The following is a 21,160-nucleotide window of genomic DNA, read 5'->3' as shown; positions in this document are numbered from 1 at the left end:
AATAGAATATTTTTCTTATTGATCTAAAATTTATCAAAAATCGCAATCATAAAAAAAATTTTTTTTATATTTCTGAAACTACTATCATCTTCAGTTTACTGTTCCAACTTTAAGCCGATACAAGACTTAAAAAATTTTTATACCTTGAATTATTTCGTAAAGAGTAACTTTTTTATTTGGATCTCAAATCAAATTGAATTCAACTAATAATTCAAGATTCAAAAGATTCAAAAGATTTTTATTGATTTTATATACTACTAGCTGATACCCGCCCGCTTCGCTGGGCATGCAATAAAATTTTATTGTGTAACCCAGACGAAAAATATGAACAAAATGATTAATTTCATCAATCTTAATGAAATTATATCGCTTTTTATCTATAAAATAATTGTTTTTACAGCTCTGAATTTGTTAATAAATTACATAAAAAAATATGTTATATTATTATTTTGTCTGAGCGCCAACTTCAATAACGTAGTTAAGATTGTTAATTCAGATTATTATTTCTTATCTCAGCGCCATTTTTTATAAAAATATGGATATTAGTAATCAAGATTATGAAATAAATCACATATTAATTGAAAATATAAACAAAAATGTTATTATATTAATTTGACTGAAAATTAACATCGATAAGTTAAAGAATAAATTTATTTCTGCGTATAAATATAAAAATGAATATTTTTAATCTTTGTTATCAAGAAATTCATTACAAATTAAGTGGTATTAAAAAATATATTTATAATTATTCATTTTACTAAGAATTAACTTAAATCGACCGTTTTTTTATAATAATTTAACGATATCGTTGTGAAATTTTAGAGAAGATACATCAGACACAATTTACCATTTTAATTTTAATCATTAAAATCAATATAATCATTTAAAAATATCAACTTAATAAATTTATGTTTTATTTAGTTGTGTTATGATATAATGGAGTTCATCGTTTATGATCATTACAATACATTTTAACTATTTCAGTTATTAATGATTTAGCTAGTCTTTCTTAAAAAAAGTACGATTATAAATTCCTACTATCCCAACAAACAATCGATAAAATTTGAAATCAAAATGTATTTGTCTAACGTATAGAATATTAGTATTTAGTAACTTTCTACTTTTATTCTAATCATTCCTCTGAATTCAGTTGACACCCGAATTTGTTATTACAATTTATTTATTTTGACAGTTATTATGGTAACATTAACCATGGTGACGGTGACCATAGTAACGGTAACCATAGCAACGGTTACCATGGCAACGGTTACTATGGCAACGCTAACCATGGTAATGGTTACCATGGCAATGGTAACCATGGTAATGGTAACCATAGCAACGGTAACCATAGCAACGATAACCATAGCAACGGTAACCATAGCAACGGACCATTTCTTTTATGAGCGGGGGTCAATAAGTGAAAATCCATTTCCGATATGAATTCCGTAATATCGCTTCTTATCTCTCATCTATGGTGAAAAAGGAGTACCTATGCCAAATTTTAAATGAATCGGTCCAATAGTTTCGGAGATCTGGTGATGAGTCAGTGGTATTTCGCTTATATGTATGTAGATATACAATTTGTAGCGTATATCGATACAATATTTTTATTTATTCTGTACCCTGCCCATAGGCTTACACAATTTAAAAAATTTTAATTTTTTTTGTATTGTATTGTTATACAAAATTATTATTATTATAGTGAGTGAGAAAAAACCGAGAAAAACCCAATTAGAATTTTTGAATAATTCATTTTAACACGTTTGAAAAAAACTAATTTTTCTATCAGACTGTTAATGAAAATTACTCACAACTTTTCGCCATCTGTCGCAGAGTTGCGAAAGTACACCTCAAACAAATCTTCGGAAGTTGAAAAAATGTTCACATTTTTTTTGCAATTATACCATTAAATTATTTTACCTTATAAATTATGACTATCGAAAGTTAAACTGTCAATTAATTTATAGTTATGATTACAACTACAAGTATGAAATAAATAAGACTTCATTAAAAGTTTATGAAATAGAATAAACTGTTAAGGTTAAGGTTAACGATAATTTAATACGAAGTAAATAATGTATTTAAATAAATAACTTAAAGTAAAAATAAAATACTTGAAGTTTAAATGTCAGCTGTAGAATAAAAGATGTGGTTTTTTAGCTCCCCAATTAATTACAATGCTTTAGGATTTATTTAACTCAACAAACGATGTATGTATTTATATTTATTATTACAAAGAAACTAGAATTAATGATGAGCGTTGCCCACCATGCCACCGTCGAAGTCTGTGGTTGGTATTCGTTTTGCAGAGCAGTGCGATTTTAATTGAATGGGACACAAGCATGTATTAATGATGGGATACTTGCACATTAATTAAGATTCTCACTGTCCACAATGTAATAAAATGTCTTCCATCGATATATTTATTCGAAAACTTCCTTTTGAAAAAAATTTAAGTAATTTTTGCTTCTGTAGAATTTCAATTTTGCAAATCCAAAAAATTAAAAAAAAATTTTTTTTTATTTTTTTCATGTTGAAAATTTAAATTACAGAAATTTAAGGTACCCTTAGTTTTATTTTCGTCCCCACATATTGACAAATAAATAAAAAAAAAAAAAAAAAAAAACAAACTACCCCACCCAAAAAACTTCTTCAATTCCTCCCTTATTTTCCGAAAAAAATCCAAAAATTCCGTGGTAATTTATTTATTAACAAAAGGGTGTAAAAAAAATGGCCTCTCCCATGATGCGCGATACACCGTCGACCCTTTTATTTTTATCCCCCACTTTAAAAACCGTCCAACTGCATCCTCGATCTTACCCTCTCAACAACGTCTGTCTCTTTTTCTTACCCTTTCCCTTTTTGTTCCCTGGATCCATACACCCACACCCACACAGGCGCAACTGCCCGACGTATGTCATACGAGTGAGCCCGAAGTTCGCCGAACCCTCACGAACCGGCGTTCGAATCCGGGCTCCCGCGTCAGTGTAGACACCGCGTTCGCGGTCCTCGGTTGCACGATTTCCGGCCGGTGCGTCACATTTTTTACCCTCGATATCAATCCACAGTCCTAATCTCAGCTCCGATTTCCGGATTTTTTTTTTCAACAAAAAATTTTTTTTCTTCCCATTAATTCACTAAAATGCTTACAGCCGTTGATTTTACTGTTAGTAACAATAACAATAAACAGAAAATCAATTCGCATTGTGATTTATTAATTAAATATTTATTGTTAATTATCATTATTATTATGCACGATCGTAACAATAGTAGTAATGTGTAATCGATTAACCATGTCAAGACAAAGTGACGGTAATCGATAGTGTTTATTTATCTAGGTGCAATAAATTAAGTAATTATTGATTAATTAATTAATTAATTAATTAAATAGTAGGCTAAAGTGATTTGTGGTCTAGTCATATAGACTGATTAATAATTAAATTTAAATTAAAAATTTTAATATATTAAGAGACTGTTGACTGAAGAGAAGTGAGACTTGACGAAAATATAAAAAATAAAAAATTTTTTATGCTCATGGAATTTTCTGTATTTAGTTGGATTAAAAATAGTGAGTGAGTGATGTCAATTGAGTTAAGTGATAAAATGAATTGATCGGTTGAATAATTGATTGATTTATTGATTGATTGATACAAATGAGAAACTAGTGCAATTAAGGATCACTTTTTCCGAAACACAATTTTATTGATAAGTGCAATATAAATATAAATATTATTGTTTGTGTAATATTATGTATCCGTGGTACAGAGAGAGCGTTGCGGCAGCAGCCGCCGCAGGACTAGGAGGTCCTGTTGGTGTCGTCGGGTCAGGATTTTGTTCAACGGCACCTGGACAAGGTGCTACTACTATTAAAACAGAGAGTGGATACTCTGACTGCATGCTGGCACTTGACTACGTTCAGAGCAAGGTAGGTCTATTAAATCTACTTATACTTTCTATTCATTTTTGTTTATTTTTGTGAGATTGAGATTGTATACAGTTGGGTCTGATGGGGACTCTTTTGTGCTCGGTAAAAAATTTGTTGGAGGTTAATTATAGATTTACGTAAGTAGGAGTGATTATGATTGCTTTTTTTTGGGTAATTAAGAGGTGTCAGGATTATAATTTTTATTAATTGATTATAGAGAAAAAGTGGTGGAGGTCGCGGTTTTTTTTTTTTTTTTCTTTCTTTAATAGAGAAGTAAGACTTGGTGAAGAGTTATCGGATGGAGGAGTTTTGTGATTATAAATGTGAGTGTTAATGATAATTAAGAAAAAAAATTTAATTAAAAAAATTGCATAGTTTTTTTTTGTAAATTTGTCAATTTTTTTCTATTATATTTTAATTAGTTAAAAAATTTTTTGAAGAATAATTAATTCATTTTTATTAATAATAAATGATTAACTTCTCTTGTTGCTTGATTGAAGCAATTAATTTATCTGTTTGAATCGATACTTAGACGCGCCTAGAAATAGTTCCGTAACAGTAACTAGGTGGCGAGGAATAGTTCAACGTTTTCACTTGCAAATCTGTAGATCGAGTTATTTACTGTTGATTTTTAATTAACTCTAAATCTGAATAGGTTTTTTATGAAGTTTTTTTTCTAATACTGACAATAAAAATAATATGTCATTTTTTATGAAGAATTAAATTTTATTTAATTATTTTTATGAGGAATTAAATTTGTATTTACTAAATTTAAGTTTTTTTTTAATTCTAAATTGGTAATGTTCTTGTGAGAAAGAATTGTCTAAACTATTATTGAGAGTTATTTCTTAACAACATTAAAAAAATAAAATACTTGGCTTAATAATTTTGTAGGAGTCCAGGATATCCTTTTCTTTTTCTCACAAGGTTAATAAATATGTGACGGCCAAAACAAACTTTCGTTTATCAAGTTAAGGTTGTTTAATTTTAATAACTACCTTTTGAAAATATAATTTTAACATTATGTCAATTAAGCAAATGGATATATATATATATATATATATATAGAGTAACTTGCAACTAAAACATTGAACTTGAATTATTCTAAGAAAATAATTTACTTTGTATTATAAAATAGAAAAAGATCTGTATATTATATGATAGATATGTTTCGACTCGTTACGACATTTTTGGTGCTACAATTCATAACAATATTCCCAGATCTTTTGTTAAAAAAGTTAAAAAACATTTATTGTGCTACTAAATGATCTGCAGTAGTGCATATATTAGGTCATAAATGAAGCAATATTCATTTTTTTTAATGAAAAGCTATGTACACGATTACGAATAGACAGAAAGTGTTATTGATAATAAAAATGAGAAATTACAGAAAGGTGGACTAATTTTATGAAAAAATTGGCTGTGGGCACTGATAAAAATAATTAACTCGATTTGAAAAAAAAATCTTGACCCAAGAAATTTTGAAGACGATGACTATCTTAAAGAAAAATTTTTGAATTAAATTAAATTTACCTGAATCAAGAACAATTTCTTAGTTTAAAAATTTTCTACTTGGCTCAAAATATTCTTTAAAATTTTTTCTCTTGAAGCAAAATTTGTACAGTTTTTCCTCCATACGATATTTTAGCTGTGTCTCAATTTTTCCATTCGTTACTAACAAATGAAAGAAGGATAACCTCTTATATCTTAGGGAGGGAGCACTGTATATCAATATATGGAATATTAGGATGCTTCATTTGAAAGGATGATTTTTTCTCTTGCTAACACCATGATATATTATTATAATCATCGAAAAAAAAAATTCCCTCAAAATTTGAGCACACTTAAATAATTTCTTTTTCATATTATATACACAGTAAAAAAATTTTCGTCAAATTTGACATAAATATTTGTGTTACGGACTGTTTTTACACAAACTTATGTTAATTCTACATTCTAGTGTGTTAAATCAACATATGAGAATGTAAAATTCTACACATTAGAGTGTATTATTCTACACAATAATTTTTACACTTTACACAATGACGAAAAATTTTTTACTGTGTATGTTTTTCAATCAAAAAATATGTATTTTAAGCCACTTTCTACTTCGTCTAATTTTGAGCGATCATATTGATAAAAACTGTTATTTGTAGTACATTTAACGTTCTTTAAAAGAATTAACAATTTTATTTTAACATCTCACGTGAGATGTATTATCTTTCAAAGTCATTTTTTCGTATATTTTTGAAGATATTAAGAGAATGGCTCACTTTAACAAAAAAATGCAGATTACAAATTTATAGGAAATTTAATTTTTTACAAAAATATGTCTTACATTCATATAGCTAAAATTTCCATTGTCAAAAATGTAAGCAGTTAAATATTTTAAAATTAATAAAAATTGTATTTCATTAGATTTAATGTATCTTAATTTTAATAAGCTTTATCTCAGTTACTAATCACATAAAATAGACAAGCTGAAATTAAAGAAATTAATCTATGCACATTTAGGTCCTGGCTAACGAAAATATGATAGAAAATTAATTATAAATGTAACTCTGTACACTTAGCTTAGTTAAGTTAACACTTGTTGTTTTATTTTATGATTAAAATATAATTTTTATCATTTTTAGTTTATATAGATGCATATCGCGTGACTAATGCAAAAAGGGCGCATAGCTACACGTTAGTAGGGATTTATGCTAAAAGGGCGCATAAAAAAAATTTTTTTTGCCATTCTTCTTGAAATCGCTCAAAACACAAAGATCTGTAGAAAAAAAAATTCGAGTATCCTAAAGCTAAAAGGGCGTAACTCAAGACATGCGCCCTTTTATCTTTTATAAAAGTAGTGCCTAAAGCTAAAAAGGCACATAAAAAAAATTTAAGTTTTTATAAAAAATTTTGATAAATAGCTTCACAAGACATAAAATAAAAAAGTTTAATGAATAAAAAAAAATTTCTTAACAGCCGGTCCCTACACGGAAAGAACAAGATGACACTGGGTATCATCCCAGATTATACTCAGTGATATCTGTGGTAAAAAAAATCCAGATTATACTGCGTGATATCTGGATTATACTCATTGTAATCTGGATTATACTAAATACTATCTGAAATTTTTTTTTACTCAATATAATCCGGGATGATATCCAGTGTCATCTTGTTCTTTTCGCGTACGATTGCAGCTTCATATTTCTCTTTTAGACAAAGAAGAATTTTGAAAAAAACGCCCTGCTACGTAATAGATTTTTTAATGATCTATTTCGTATAGCAGGGTGTTTTTTTGAAAATTGTCATTTGCTTAAAAGAAAAACATAAAACTTCAATAGCTTTATAATCATGAATGCACCGAGGATAGTACCGTTTTTTGCAGTGAGTGAGACGCGAGAAAAAGAAGGGATCGGCTGTTTTTAAGTACTTAAACAATATTGAAAAAATAATAATTTCTAACTATTTTTATACAAGCAATGGATAATTAATTTAATCGAAAACTAATGGGATTGAAATAATTTTCAAATAAAAAATAAATTAATACAATCACGCATATTTTGCAATTTTTTAAAAATATTTTTAATTGTAATTTTAAAAGAGTGTATGTTGAGTTAGAATACGCCTCTTTCGTGTGAATCTACCGTTTTATTTTTAATGTTTAGGCTAAAAATGAGCACTTTAATGAATTATTTAGAAAATAAATTTGTAAGCCCTTTTAGCTTTAGGTCATAAAATTTTCAAATTTTTAAAGCTAAAAGGGCGCATAATTATAGACATACGCCCTTTTAGCTTTAGGAAATCAATGCTTGATTTTTCGACGAAGAATATGTCAACTAGTCGATTGGTGATAAAAAAAAAATTATGCGCCTTTTTAGCTTTGCAAAGCTAAAAGGGCGCATACTTTGCCATGCGCCCTTTTTGCATTAGTCACGCGATATTATCACTCATGTGTGTCACTCTGTCAAAATCTTTAACTCTGTAAAAATTGAGAAACTCTGGCATTGGCTCTTGGGCTGTTGGGTTAGAACAAAGGCAAATAAATAAATAAATAAATACATATTATAGAAATAAATAGATATTTCATCAAAATTTCAAATGAAACTTGGCAAAAAAACGAAGAATCAATTTTTCCAAATTAGAAGTTTGGTAACTTCTTAAAGGAAGTAAGAATATTTAAGATTGAATTGATTTTGTATTTGGAATCAATTTTATTTTTATAGAATTCAACATGTAAGCATACAAAAAATTACTTACTTTGTATTTTACATTGTATTTAATAAATGTTAGTAAAATTTGTTACAATTACTTTAGATTAAATTGTGTAAATAATAACGCTGGAATCAATTCAATTAGTCATAGTAATAATCCTATTAAAATTCACTTTAACAAAAAAAATTAATTGTAAAAAAGCCTGTAATTACGTGATAATTAATAGTAATCATAAAGGATGTAAATAAAAGTGCAAATATATAAAAATAAAATGCGGGTGATTTTAGTCAGTTTCCCCTTCGTCTCGTCCCACCACTTTTCCGCTCGACAACCATAAGTACACAACCGTTCATTAACTCTCATAAAAACCCGACATTATCGCCGTTTGTCCGCGTGAGCACGAGCGAGAGAAACTTACACCTTTTTTTAGTTATATATATATATATATATATATATATATATATATATATATATATATATATATATATATATATATATATATATATTTTTATTATTCTTCTCTTTTTCTCTTTCATTATATTCGACGCGATAATACGCAGACTAAAGAAAAATTTACTACTACGAGGTATTAATATCTCCCATATATAAGTAATAATTATCCAATTAATTAATAGCAATAGCAGGTTATTTTCATTGAAAAGATAATAAATGATAAATAAAACTCTGGAGTTTGAAGATACTAAATAAAATAGTGAATTAACTTGGACGTTTGAAGCGGAAAAATCAACATGTGAAAACAGTTAATTGTATTCAGATTTATGAGTGCAAAATTTATGAGGGCAAAATAGTTGCTATTGTAACATATAAGATCCAAGTTAAATAAAGTACTGAGTATATTTAATCGTATCCCTTTTCTGGATTTGTTAGGGTGGAAAACCTTGGTCGGTTCGTTGGTTTAAACTCCCTTTGGTGCTTGCTAAGATATAAATTTATAGATAAATCTTACATTTGTATATTTAATGCGATCTTTTACTTTAATTTACTTATTTTACACGCAACTATGTAGTAGTACACGGTATTCACAATACAGTTCAATGACACCTTTTAATTAGAAAATCCTTATGTTGCATTAAGTAACCTATTGCAACAATTATTTATACTTACTTTCAATTTCTGATTTGATATAATTTATTCAGTGTTAAATAAACGATTTCAAGTTCTAACATTCATTTTTTCATAAACAAATTCATGTTAAATAATTATTTTTCGTACATTGTCTGCAAAACAATTGACATTTCACAGAAGAATACTCCTGCCTAAACAAACCTTGTTACAATAAGTGAAGATACACTGATAGAAGAATTTAGTACGGAGTTCTAAACTGATTTAGTAACAAAATTTTTATTCATTTATTTGGGAGAAAAAAATATTTGTTTCCACCAAATAATATTTAGTAGTAGGTACTAAATATTTCTTTGGTAAGTATTGTCGCTAGATGGCTATGCTTTAATTCCAATGTGATACATAACCTATTCACTGACTTAGATTATTTTATTCAACTCGATTTTGGGAGATTTATCAAACCTTTGAAAACACACATACTCCCAAGTGGCTTATATGTCATTTCTCAGTGGAGTTTAGTTTAAATTTTTTAATTTGTCTATTATTGATATGCTAAAAACTTGTTTAATTTTAAATTTTATAAATGTCTCAAATAAAAAATTATAATTTAATGAGATTCTTTTCTTCATAATACCTTATATTTTTACTTAAAATTATTTATTTTAATTATTTTGATTTATTTTGAGTAAAAAAGTTAGGTTATACGCTAAATTCAGTTAAAAAATTAATTTCTTTAACACCAATAAACGATTTATTGAGTACCAATAAATCTTTTTTTAAATACTACTAAATATTCATTTGGTGGAAATAAATGGGCTTTAATAAATGATTTAGTAACTATTACTAATTATTTGGTAATGAAAGGTTTGTAACCGAATCATTAAGTAACTATTACTAAATCTTATTAAATAGAACTAAATCCTACTATCAATAGAGATTTTTATATTGTTCATTAATGCTCTGAGAGATGACATTGAAATAATTCTATTTTTAATTGATAGAACGACACCTAGATGCCACTAGTTGTATTTTTTCAACAATGAAGAACTGATTTAAGAATTGTTTGGATCCAACAAATTTTCAGATTATTCGTTTTATAAATTTTTGATTCGAAATAAAAATATTAAAGTTTTTTTTTTTGCGTTTGTATTTTGAATAATAAATATTTAAGCTTTAATATCTAAATTTTGAGATTTTTTGTTTATATTGTAATTTTTTACGGTCATTTAACTTTGACATTAAGTCTGTGGTTGTCAAGTGTAAGGCAGCCATTCACGCGGCATAAACCACGCTTATATGTTTATACATGCTTAAATAATACTAGTACAGATAAAAACAGAAAGAAAAAGAATTAACCTTAAAAGGCGGGGACGAGTTTCCGAATTTGGTTTTCTCGTTTTTGCGCTTAGATACTTCTCGTATTATTTTTTATTGAAACTTTTTTACTATTTTCCAGTGTTTTCAATCTTTCTTCCAGAGATGCGACGTAATAAATACAATAAATAAATTTATTAATCTGAGAAAAGCTTACAAGTTGCTCGAAAAAATTGATAATAACATTTTTTACCCGCTAGAATTTATGTCTAAATTATTGAGTTCAAAAACTCACTAGTTTTTTACAAAGTAGGTGAGAGGTGCGTAAGAAATTGTTGAAGGCTAGACAAAATTCGAATTTGAGGTGGCAAATTGATGCAAAATAATGAATTGACGCCATAAATGAAGTTAAGATGTCCGAATCTCTCTACAAAATAATTCTTTTGGTTTAAAATTAGTTCTCTTTACTCAAGTTACTTTTCTATCAGAGTGTTACTGTAAAGAACATTTTACTCAGTAACCAATTTTATTAATTACGAGTTTAATAATTATTGTGCTGAAATATTTTTATTATACCATTCGACACGAATTTCAGATTTCACTTCGAAAAATAGTTTTGTTTGTTAAATTTTGCTTTTGCATAAAGATTTTAAATTTTGGGAGAAATTACCTATTTCATTATATAATTATAGTTGAATCATTTTCATTCACAAAAAAAAAGATTAATACACTGAGAAAAAAGTATTTTGATAATCAGGATATCAGGTACAGTAGAACCTCGTTAAATCGAACCTCGATAAGTCGAAAACCTCCGCAACTCGAAGAAATGTTTCATTCCCTTCCCCTCAAGCCGTAAAACCTCCGTTGCTCGAAATTTTTACCCTCTATAAGTCGAAATAATTAGTGAGTCCCTACAAGCTATTTCTATACATTTTTACCCTTCATAACTCGAATTCATACACTTGGACCTCTTTATCTCGAATTTAAAATTATTATCGTATGTAAGTATCTTATCAGGATGACCAGTTCTACGAAATGGTAATGGAATTTCTAGATGACATCAGGTTTTCTGTTGACGATTGTAAAATTATCATACTGTTAGACTTAGTTAGAATTCACTACAATATCCATTAATTTTGACAGCCCCCCGTGAAAAAATTAATAAGCAATGAGTGTAAAACTCAAAACTCTTAGTCTTTCTGAACAACTACGAGTGCTCAAAGCAGTGAAGATTAGTCAAAAAAAGCTAAAGATAAAGAATAGCTTTATTTAAAGCAAAAAAAGACCACGTATTGTGATTATCGAAATATAAGTCAGTTCAAGACCTATACTCTGCGCAGTAATACTATAATATATGCGCTGTCACTGCCATCGACGTTTTAACACTGTCAGTCAGTTTATTCAATTTATGCACTTATGAAAATAGAATTCAACTAATATTTGTTATATTAGCTTGAAAAAAATTTATTATTACACTATTAATTTTTATTTTTATTTGTTTTGTTAGTTTTATAACTCAATTTATTTGTGCCAGTAAAGTGAGGTTATAAACATCTGATAGTCTGTTATATTGGTATACTGATAATCAGTATACCTAGGTATTGTGATTATCAAAATACCACGTATTCTTAGTAGCACAATACCAAGTATTTTGATTATCAAAAAAAATATCCTTAGTAGCAAAATACTTTTTTCTCAGTGTAATAGAATAAAAATGCAAAATAATTGAAAAAGCTTATGTTTCATTATATCCTCATTGAACTACTCCTAAGAATGTCGGGTCAAACGGAGCCTATTATTTTATAACTTTTGAATATACACCTAATCAACTCATAAGCTTTAGAATCTCTAGGAAGCTGCAAATTCATTTTAATATAGAAAATTTTATGCTTCTTAAGAATATACAATACAATATAATTGTATTAATAAATTCACCGCAAGTATACAACAAAATAAATCACCATTCTGTCAACATGGCTTCATGCCAATTTTTGATTCAGTGATACACGAAAACGGTTTGCACAGCCGTAAAATACAGTAAAACTCGTACTGTTATGTGCGCTTCATATGACTTGCCGAGATTTTATTTAAAAGAACTACTGCACTAATAGAAAAACAATCTTTATTCAAGAAACTTTTTTTCTTCAAAACTTGAACTTTTGAAACTAGATATAGATATATTTCTTTCGAGAATTTTTGTTTCTTGGTTCAAAATAGGTGATAACATTGATTCAAGATTTTACCGACTTGTGTTAAGAATAGCTTTTTTTTTTTTTTTTTTGTCATTAATTTACTTATTTCCAAGAAATGAGTTTTTTTTGGTATAATAATTAAAGACTATTTAGTTTTTAAAATATACTTTGATGAATTATTTTAAGTTTTTTAAACGATAATGTTATTTTGATTGAAAAACTTAAATGTATCGATTGAAGATAATATAGCTCTTAAGCCAAGAAAATCTAAATCAAGACAAGAAATTCTTAAAGCAAAATAATCATTTGTCTTCCAAAATAAATTCTTAGATCAAGAAAATATCTCTTGAGTCAACATAAATTTTTTATCAGTGTGCTTTCTACATATCCAACCAAAATAATTTTTTGTCAATAGTTTTGGTCGAAGAGAATTTTTTCAAGTCTAAAAAATTTTATTATTCCAACTGAAGAACGTACTTTTGAACTATAAACAAATTTTGGGTAAAAAGATCAATTCTTCTTAGAAACCAGTGTTCTTTAAAATAATCCTTTTGATCCAAATTCGTTTTGAATTAAGTTAAATTTTACACGGGAAGAAACTTTCTTAAAAAATTACCGTAAACATTACAGTAATTGTATGACGTTCCGAATTTTTGATCCTAATTACAGTTATATTAAAAATTATGCAAAAATACAGTGTAAAAAAAATATAGGCAAGTACCATTAATTTTTAATGTAGCTTACTGGTAAAAATTAATACCTGTAAAAAATTAATGAAATGGATAATTATTCACGGAAAAAAGAAAACAGGAATAATTACAGTATAAAATTTAAAATCACTCCCGTCGTAATCAAAACTAGAAAAATTACAGTTTGAAATAACATTTTTCTAAATTCAATTTTTGAATTTAATTTTCAGAGCTTTCAATGCAAATATTACATTCCATCCATGATGTATATGTCTTTGTCTTATTAATTCTTTAATTCTTAGTGGGAAATAAGGACTCAATTTCTTGTGGACTATTTTTGAATAGTTAAGATATATTTTCTTGAACCAAGAATTATATCTTGACTCAAGAATTTTTCCTCTTGGCTAAAGAAATTCATTTTCTTCAAATTGATGTTCTTGGTTCAAGATTTTTGGTCTTGAGTCAAGTTAAATTTTTTATCAGTGTACTACAAAATTTACCTGACTCTCCAGTAAAAAATTTTTACTAAAAATGAATCTAAGTTACGATGTTATCCACCGACTGAAGCAGCGCTGCTATCACGATAGATTTCTTCTCCGTTTAAAAAATTTCACATTTCGTAGATCAGTTGTTGCTGAATTCAGCTAATTTAAAGATTTAACAGGACATTTTAAAGAAAATTTTTTTTTGCGCATAAAACTATGTTTAGTTTAAAAATAAGCCTAATAGGTCGACATAATATATTCTTCTGACTGTTTTCCCAAAAAATCAATCAACCAACCCCTTAACAGAATAGTTTGCCCTGATTGCAAATCAGCAAGTATCAAAAAAGCAATTATCACTAGCTCAGGATGCTTAAAACCGAAATTCCTTGGAAGAATGAAAACTCTAGAATATAAGATATTAATAAAATCGAGTAGTGTCGGTCCTTTGACACAAAAGAATCGAAAAAAATATTGTAAAGGGTTTTTCAGATTGGCTGGAAATAAAACCTTAGAGGTGGTATCAATAACCGGGTATCCAGGTCTTGGATTGGTAGCTCTTAATCAAGAGGTTGGTCCCGAATCCTCAGCTGAGTGTCTGGTAAGACAAAGGAAGGAAAAGGAGGAAAATAAATAAAGAGGATAGTTGGTAGCCGGTAGATGGTGGATGGTGTTATAAACTCGGTTGAAATCGCTTAGCTGGTATCAAGGTACCGCTGACTCTTTGCCAAGGAAGGGAGATGAAAAAGAGGAAAGGAGTAGCGTTTAGTAGGCGTGTCGCAGGTGCGCGTAGGTGGAAAGGCGTGGCAAGTCCGCTTATTGGCGGTAGATCCGCGGATTCCGCACCGGAAGTGGTGGGGAACAACGTGGTACAAGGTAGAAGGCTTAATAAATGGAGAACGGGGGTTACATAGAACCGGGAGGAAGCAGAAGCTGAGTAGGTAGGAAGGAGGGAAGGGTTCAGGGGGTCCTGGGGTGGCAGTACGTGTGGTTGAGTATAAGCGTTTAGTATCCCTCATACTCATACTCATACTAAACTCTCTTGGCTGAACTGCTTCAACAGCTACTGCTCCTGTAATGTGGTAGCCAAGCAAAAACTATTGCCAACTGGGATATCACAAAAAGCTGCCAGGTGGCATTGCACTGCTACTGCACTGATCCTTGCTCTTTTAAGTTTAAGCTCTCATATCACACGTACTTCTTTAATAAATTATCCTGAAGCTTTTTTTAGTGTTTAATTATTTTCCAAAGGACGGAGATTATCGTGTTAGTATTTTAGATTTTTCTTGACGAGATCATCTCTGAGCTTAGATTGAAGTTTGAGAATCATCGTTTTTTTTAGATTCAAAATATCCAGAGGAGAAAATTAAACGATTTACAATCGTTGATGTCTTGATTTAAGAAGAAAATTATACTAAATTCCTAATTCCTAATTTTTCAACTGCCTCCTATGAACACTCATTCCTAATTTCAGCAATACGCCTTCGGCAAGAACTACCACCTGATGTCATCAATGCACTTAGCATTGACACTTTCAAGACAAAAGCCTACAAATTTTTTCATGACCTTGAGCTTAAGAGCGGTTTATAGTTGATTTTCAAACGTGTTTTTCTCATGTATGTGATAAAATTTCGTAAAAATCGTTTCGCTCTTCGATAGATAATTTAATTATCTATCGAAGAGCGAAGCGCTTTTTTGGAAAATTTTCATTTATTTATGCATAAAATGCGTTTTAAGATTCCATTTGTTGTACAAGTATGACAGAGATACTTTCGTTTGTCCAATAGAGGGCGAGAGAGAGAAAAAATGTAGGTAAAAAATGTATGTATTCTTAAGGAGAGCTGGTATCACGGATGATTAAGGAGCTTAAGGAGACCTGGTATCACGGATGATGATTCAAATCGTTAGAATTGGTGTTATCTGCAGTGCTTTAAATTTAAATTTAAACCCAAACTTAAGTCTAAAATTCAACAGTCAAAATACAATTTCTTGTATACATTTACTCACCTCACTTTTATTGATTGTAATCAGTTGATTACGTTATTCATTTAAAAATTTCTATAGTATTTTTACTAAAAATGTGTTGGAAGTTTTTACGCACCACAATATAGTAATTATAATACACAGTTTTGTAAATTTACTCCACTTTTTATTCCAACTCAATTTAGGAAAATTACAAAACAATTTTTGTAATTTACTAAACATCTATCGGCAATTTGTTTAACAATATTACAATACGAGATTGTAATTTTACAAAACAAATTCTATTAAAAATGTTTTGTAAGTTTAGTACCCCGAGAAAAAATATTCAATATATATCCATATATATATAGGTATATATAGGTAGTTGATAGCTGAAATAATAAAAAAGAATAATTTGATTTGATATTTGATATGATTTCATTTTTATGAAGCGCTAATTATATTTTCCGAAATTTGGCACTTCATACAACCTTAATTTGCTGTTCATTAAATATACAGTGAAAAACGCATTTGTCCTAATTAAGAATCGAACGCGAGCCACGCACTTGCCAGACCGATATCTAACCCCCTACGCCGTACGACCGATCGGTGGTTCAATATCTCATCATTCTTATAAGCTAATCCTACGGGGTAATGGAGCATTACGACTTATTTTTACATCATTTGTGTTATTTGATGCTGTTTATTGATGGAAAATAACTAACTTTTACATTATTTACAATCATTAAATATTATAAAAATTAGAATCTAACATATACTCGTTCAAATATATCGATTCCGAAATAATCATTCGAAAGTAATATTAAAATTTATAAAAGATAAACGATGCCTCGAATTTCTTATTAGAAATAAGTAATTACAAATAAACAACTATAGACTGAAAATTAGTAAAAATGAATATGATGGACATTGTTGTTTTTTGATACATCAGTCTACATCAACAAGTAGACGCTATTATGGTTCAAATTTATAATCGTATTGAACTTCGGCTTTATAATTGAAAAAAAATTTTATAAATAAATTTAAAAAATATTTTCAAAAACATAAGAAAATGACTTATAACAAAATCCCAACTTGGAGTATTTAAAACTAATTTTTCCCATTAGTTTTATATAAAACATATCTCAAAAGTTATACTGTATAGTAATAGAGGAATATATTCAATAATTATGATTTAAATTAAAAGTGAAAATTAAACACTGAAGATTTCGAACGTGATTATTCTCACCTAAGAAAAAAATAAGTATCTCAAATAATTGTATTGATTGTCTACTGAATATATTGTTTACGAACATTAAAGTTGACCATAAACAATCAATGGAAACTTTTGTTTTTTTATTTTTTATTTTTTTTTATTTCTTGAATTATGGGGAACTATTTAATTATGCATAAAATTGGGAAAAAACGGCCCTTCTTATATTATACAAAATTGCTATAACAAAAAGAATATGGTAAATGAAATTACAAACAATGTTTGCAAATATAAGGCGTTTTCATAGTAATTTAGCAAAAAGTTTTGTAAAATTACCACACACATTATAAACAATTATAATTGTGGGTGAAATTAAAATTCACGATTTAATTTCACAATTAAAATTTTAATATTACAAAGAAAGTTACTAAATTTTTAAAGACTCCATTGTAATTTCTATTACAACTTTGTTTTGTGATTTTACATAAATTTCTAGTAAACCAAATTACAAACAATGTTTGTATATCTCAAAGATTTGTACTGAAATTCGACAAACAGTTTCATAAAATTACAATACAATTAGGATTTTTACATAAAAATCGTAAAATCACAATACATCCTATTAAGTTTCCTGACATCTTTTGAAAAATTACCAAAATTGTTTCATAACTTCGCAATAGTGAACATCGATTTGTAATTTTACCCAACATTTGTTTTGTAAAATGATTGTAATTTTACAAATATTTTTAACAGTATACTTTTGATTGTTTTTATTGTTTAATTTGTCATAATCCTAACATTGTTAAATATCTATGTAGATTTGTTTATATTCTTATATGTACTTTTTACTCTTTTATTTTGTATCCTTTGCTATTCGGCCATTGCCTTGGCATTTAAATTAAATAAATAAATAACTTGCTTTCTTGCTTCAAGAATTTCTTTTCTTGGTTTCTAAAGTCTCGAATTAAAAACTTTTTACCTTCGATCGATAACTATTGTTACTTTATTTAAACGTATGTTTTCTTCAGCCGATGCAATGAAATTGTTACTTTAAATTATTCTGAGAGGTATTTGAGACTTTTTTTAATGGGATACAAACTAGATGAAATTTGACAATTTATCATTTTAAAAATATTCTTAAAACATGCTTGCTTTAAAAGTGGAAACTTGAATCACGAGAGATTCTTAAGTACGACATTTGAATAAAAAAAAAATTAGGAAAACGGTTGACCCTAAAGGCCATCCCTATACAAATTCCCGCTGATTCCGTTAATACATGGCCGTTTTTTTTGAGCTCTTCAAGCTCAAAAATACAATCTGTGTGTTGTTTTGAGCTCTCCGAGCTCAAAATGATACCTTTTCTATGCTTTTGAGCTTTTGAGCTCAAAAGTCTGATAGAAGTTTCATAGAACACTATTTTTTGAATTTTCAAACCGCAATAACTTTTGAATGAATGAACCGATTTTTACGCAATTGGCGGCATTCTACGCAGTTTTTTAAGCCTCATGAAGAATTTCTAAGTTTTAATTGGTCAAACTAAAAATTTCGGAGTAACTCCGAAAAAAAACTTTTTTCGGTTTTCTTTCGTTCACGATATCTCTCGAATGAATCAACCGATTTTGACCGGATTGGAGGTGATCGACGTGGTTTTTCAAGGTTGAGAGCTGATTAGTTTTTGGAATCGATCGGTAAAGCCGTTTAAAAGATATTCCAAAAAAACCACTTCTGAAAAAGTTTTTTTTCCTTTTTTTTTTTAGATTTCTCCAAATTTCTCAAAATATATTGGTCCAAATCGGTTCAATTTTTCAGAAAATCTAAGTTTGGCGAAGCCCTTTCGAATGGCACCAACCGCGATGAAATCGGTTGAATCGTTCAAAAGTTATAAGAAGTTTACATACTTACACACACACACACACGCGCGCGCGCGCACACGCACACGCTCACACAAACACAGACATACATAGTGACACTCTTGCGAGAATAGTCAGGGAAGCTTCCTAGGACCTCAAAACGTCGAGATCTGATGAAAACTCGATTTTCGAAAAACGGGGTAAAACCAATAACTTCCCGATTTTCGAAAATTTTCAATTTTCTTAGCGGGAAGTTAAAAATTTCTTCGTTCATCAATTTTTCGACTTAAATCAAGACGGCGAAACTCTTAAAAATATTTTTTTTGATTCAAAAAGTTTTCTCTTAAATAAAATTAATTTTCTATTTAATGTAGATTGTTTGAAAACAACGGAGTGTTTTGTACAAAAGGGAAGTTTTTAAATAAAGAATTCAACTTCTTTAATCGAATTTTATAATTTGAATTGATTTTTTAAAAAACTAATGACTTTCATATGATAAAAAGAAAATTGATGATTGTGTTAGCACAATTGAATATTTTTCTGATAAAATTAGAAGTTTTTCATTAAATAACAATGATTTTGATAAAAACCGTGAAATCACTGAATTTAGTATCATGCCTACTTTAATGTTGAATAATTCGCGAAAAATTATTTAGTTATTTTTCTCATGTCATTTAAATTTGGAAATAGAAAATTGACGAGGCAGCTGTTTGTATAGATAAAAAGGTTTCAAATTTATGGGATTTTCCACAATTAAAAGCCGGTCCCAGCTGTTGCAGCTTCGTGAATTTCTCCTAAACAATGAAAAGTTTTAGAAAAAACTCTCTGCTACTCGATAGATTATTAAATTATCTATTTTATATCAGAGCATTCTTTACGAAATTTTCATTTGTTTAAGAAAAATTCATGAACTTGCAATAGTTTCATTACTGCGAGTACGACAAAGATAGTACGGTTTCTTTCGATGAGGGAAAGGAGAGAAAAAGATGGGACCTGTTCTTAAAGAAAATAAAATCACAAATTTTGAGTCAGAATAATAATTAAATTTAATTAACAATAAATAAACTAGTCAATTTACCTTAAAAAAAAATGTTCAACCCTGTGTTAAAAAAATAATAACAAAAAGTATATCTGTTGATAATTAAATCTAAAATGATAATAAATCGTCGGTGGGGAATAAAAAAAAAATATTTAAGCGACTAGACTCAGTAATGACCGCGCGTTGAGCTCTCCTCATTCTTGGCTCACTATTTCCGTGAAAATGAATTTAAAACAATATAATCCAGCAATTATATAGCAACATAGTACTTAGTGTGCTGTTGGGTATCCATGCACCGCTCGAGGGCTGCTGTTGGTGTTATGTTGGAGAATAAGGCATTGTAAATTGCAAGTGAGGATAAGGTGTATAGTATAAAATAAAATATATAAAAAAAGAGCGGGCATCCGGCAGTGCCACTGGCAGAAGTTGTTAAAGACCTAAGTGACAGCCAAAGTAATGCGAGCGAACAACCGCTAGTAGAAAAAGTAGCACTCGGGGCAAGGCATTGCGCTGGATATATCCAGGAGGAAAGGAAAGCTTTCTTGCTCTTGTCTAGATATTTCTCTTTTATCCTTATCCCGTTTCTACTATCAAGATCTTTACCGATTTTTATTCTCAGTCTCATTCTTAGTCTCAGACTTTATCCTTTTCCTTTTCCTTATATTTCCTTTATTCGCACATTTCCCACATTTATTCGCTTCCTTCTATTCGTTCTCACTCATAATTAAAATATTCAATTATAAAAATGTTAATTTTTCTGTAATATTTCATGTATTTACTTGTGAATAATTGTTTCGTGTGTACATGTTACAAGTTTTAATGAATAAAAATTTTTCCGTAATTAAATGATATCTTTAATAATGAATAAAAGGAATAATTGAAAAAAATGATGATTTAGAAAAGTATACCTGCTTCTATGAAAATTTAACGTCTCTGGTGAGAATAATAGAAAAATAGGAGAAACTATTCAATTAAATGAGAGATGGTATTTAGGGAGGTATTGTAATCTAGACACGAATTTTTGACGTTTTTAAAGCTCAAAAAATAATTTTTTTACCATATATTTATTTGGATTTAAAAAAAAAATCTTAAAAAAAATTAAAAACTAAAAAAGTTATCGATAGGTACGCTGGGCGGGGAGGGGGTAAAATTCCGCACCCCGGTTGACATAATATTATGGCCCTAGTCATCAGAATTGGAATATAAAA

General features: G+C 28.6%; 1 protein-coding gene across 1 annotated transcript in view; it reads left to right on the top strand.

Annotated features, from left to right (window-relative positions):
* The first annotated feature begins 3,733 nt into the window (after nucleotides 1-3,733).
* Nucleotides 3,734-21,160, top strand: part of LOC123268429 (zinc finger protein rotund-like) — a 198,464-nt gene continuing 181,037 nt past the window's right edge. The window contains exon 1 of the mRNA XM_044733474.1: nucleotides 3,734-3,925. Coding sequence (XP_044589409.1) covers nucleotides 3,749-3,925 — 177 coding nt within the window. The 5' untranslated portion in view covers nucleotides 3,734-3,748. The remainder of the gene's footprint in view (nucleotides 3,926-21,160) is intronic.

The sequence above is a fragment of the Cotesia glomerata genome, linkage group LG7 (genome assembly GCF_020080835.1).
Source record: "Cotesia glomerata isolate CgM1 linkage group LG7, MPM_Cglom_v2.3, whole genome shotgun sequence".
In the NCBI taxonomy this organism is placed as follows: Eukaryota; Metazoa; Arthropoda; class Insecta; order Hymenoptera; family Braconidae; genus Cotesia; species Cotesia glomerata.
Note: the sequence above shows the minus strand (reverse complement) of the source record. Positions and strands in the feature narration are given on the sequence as shown.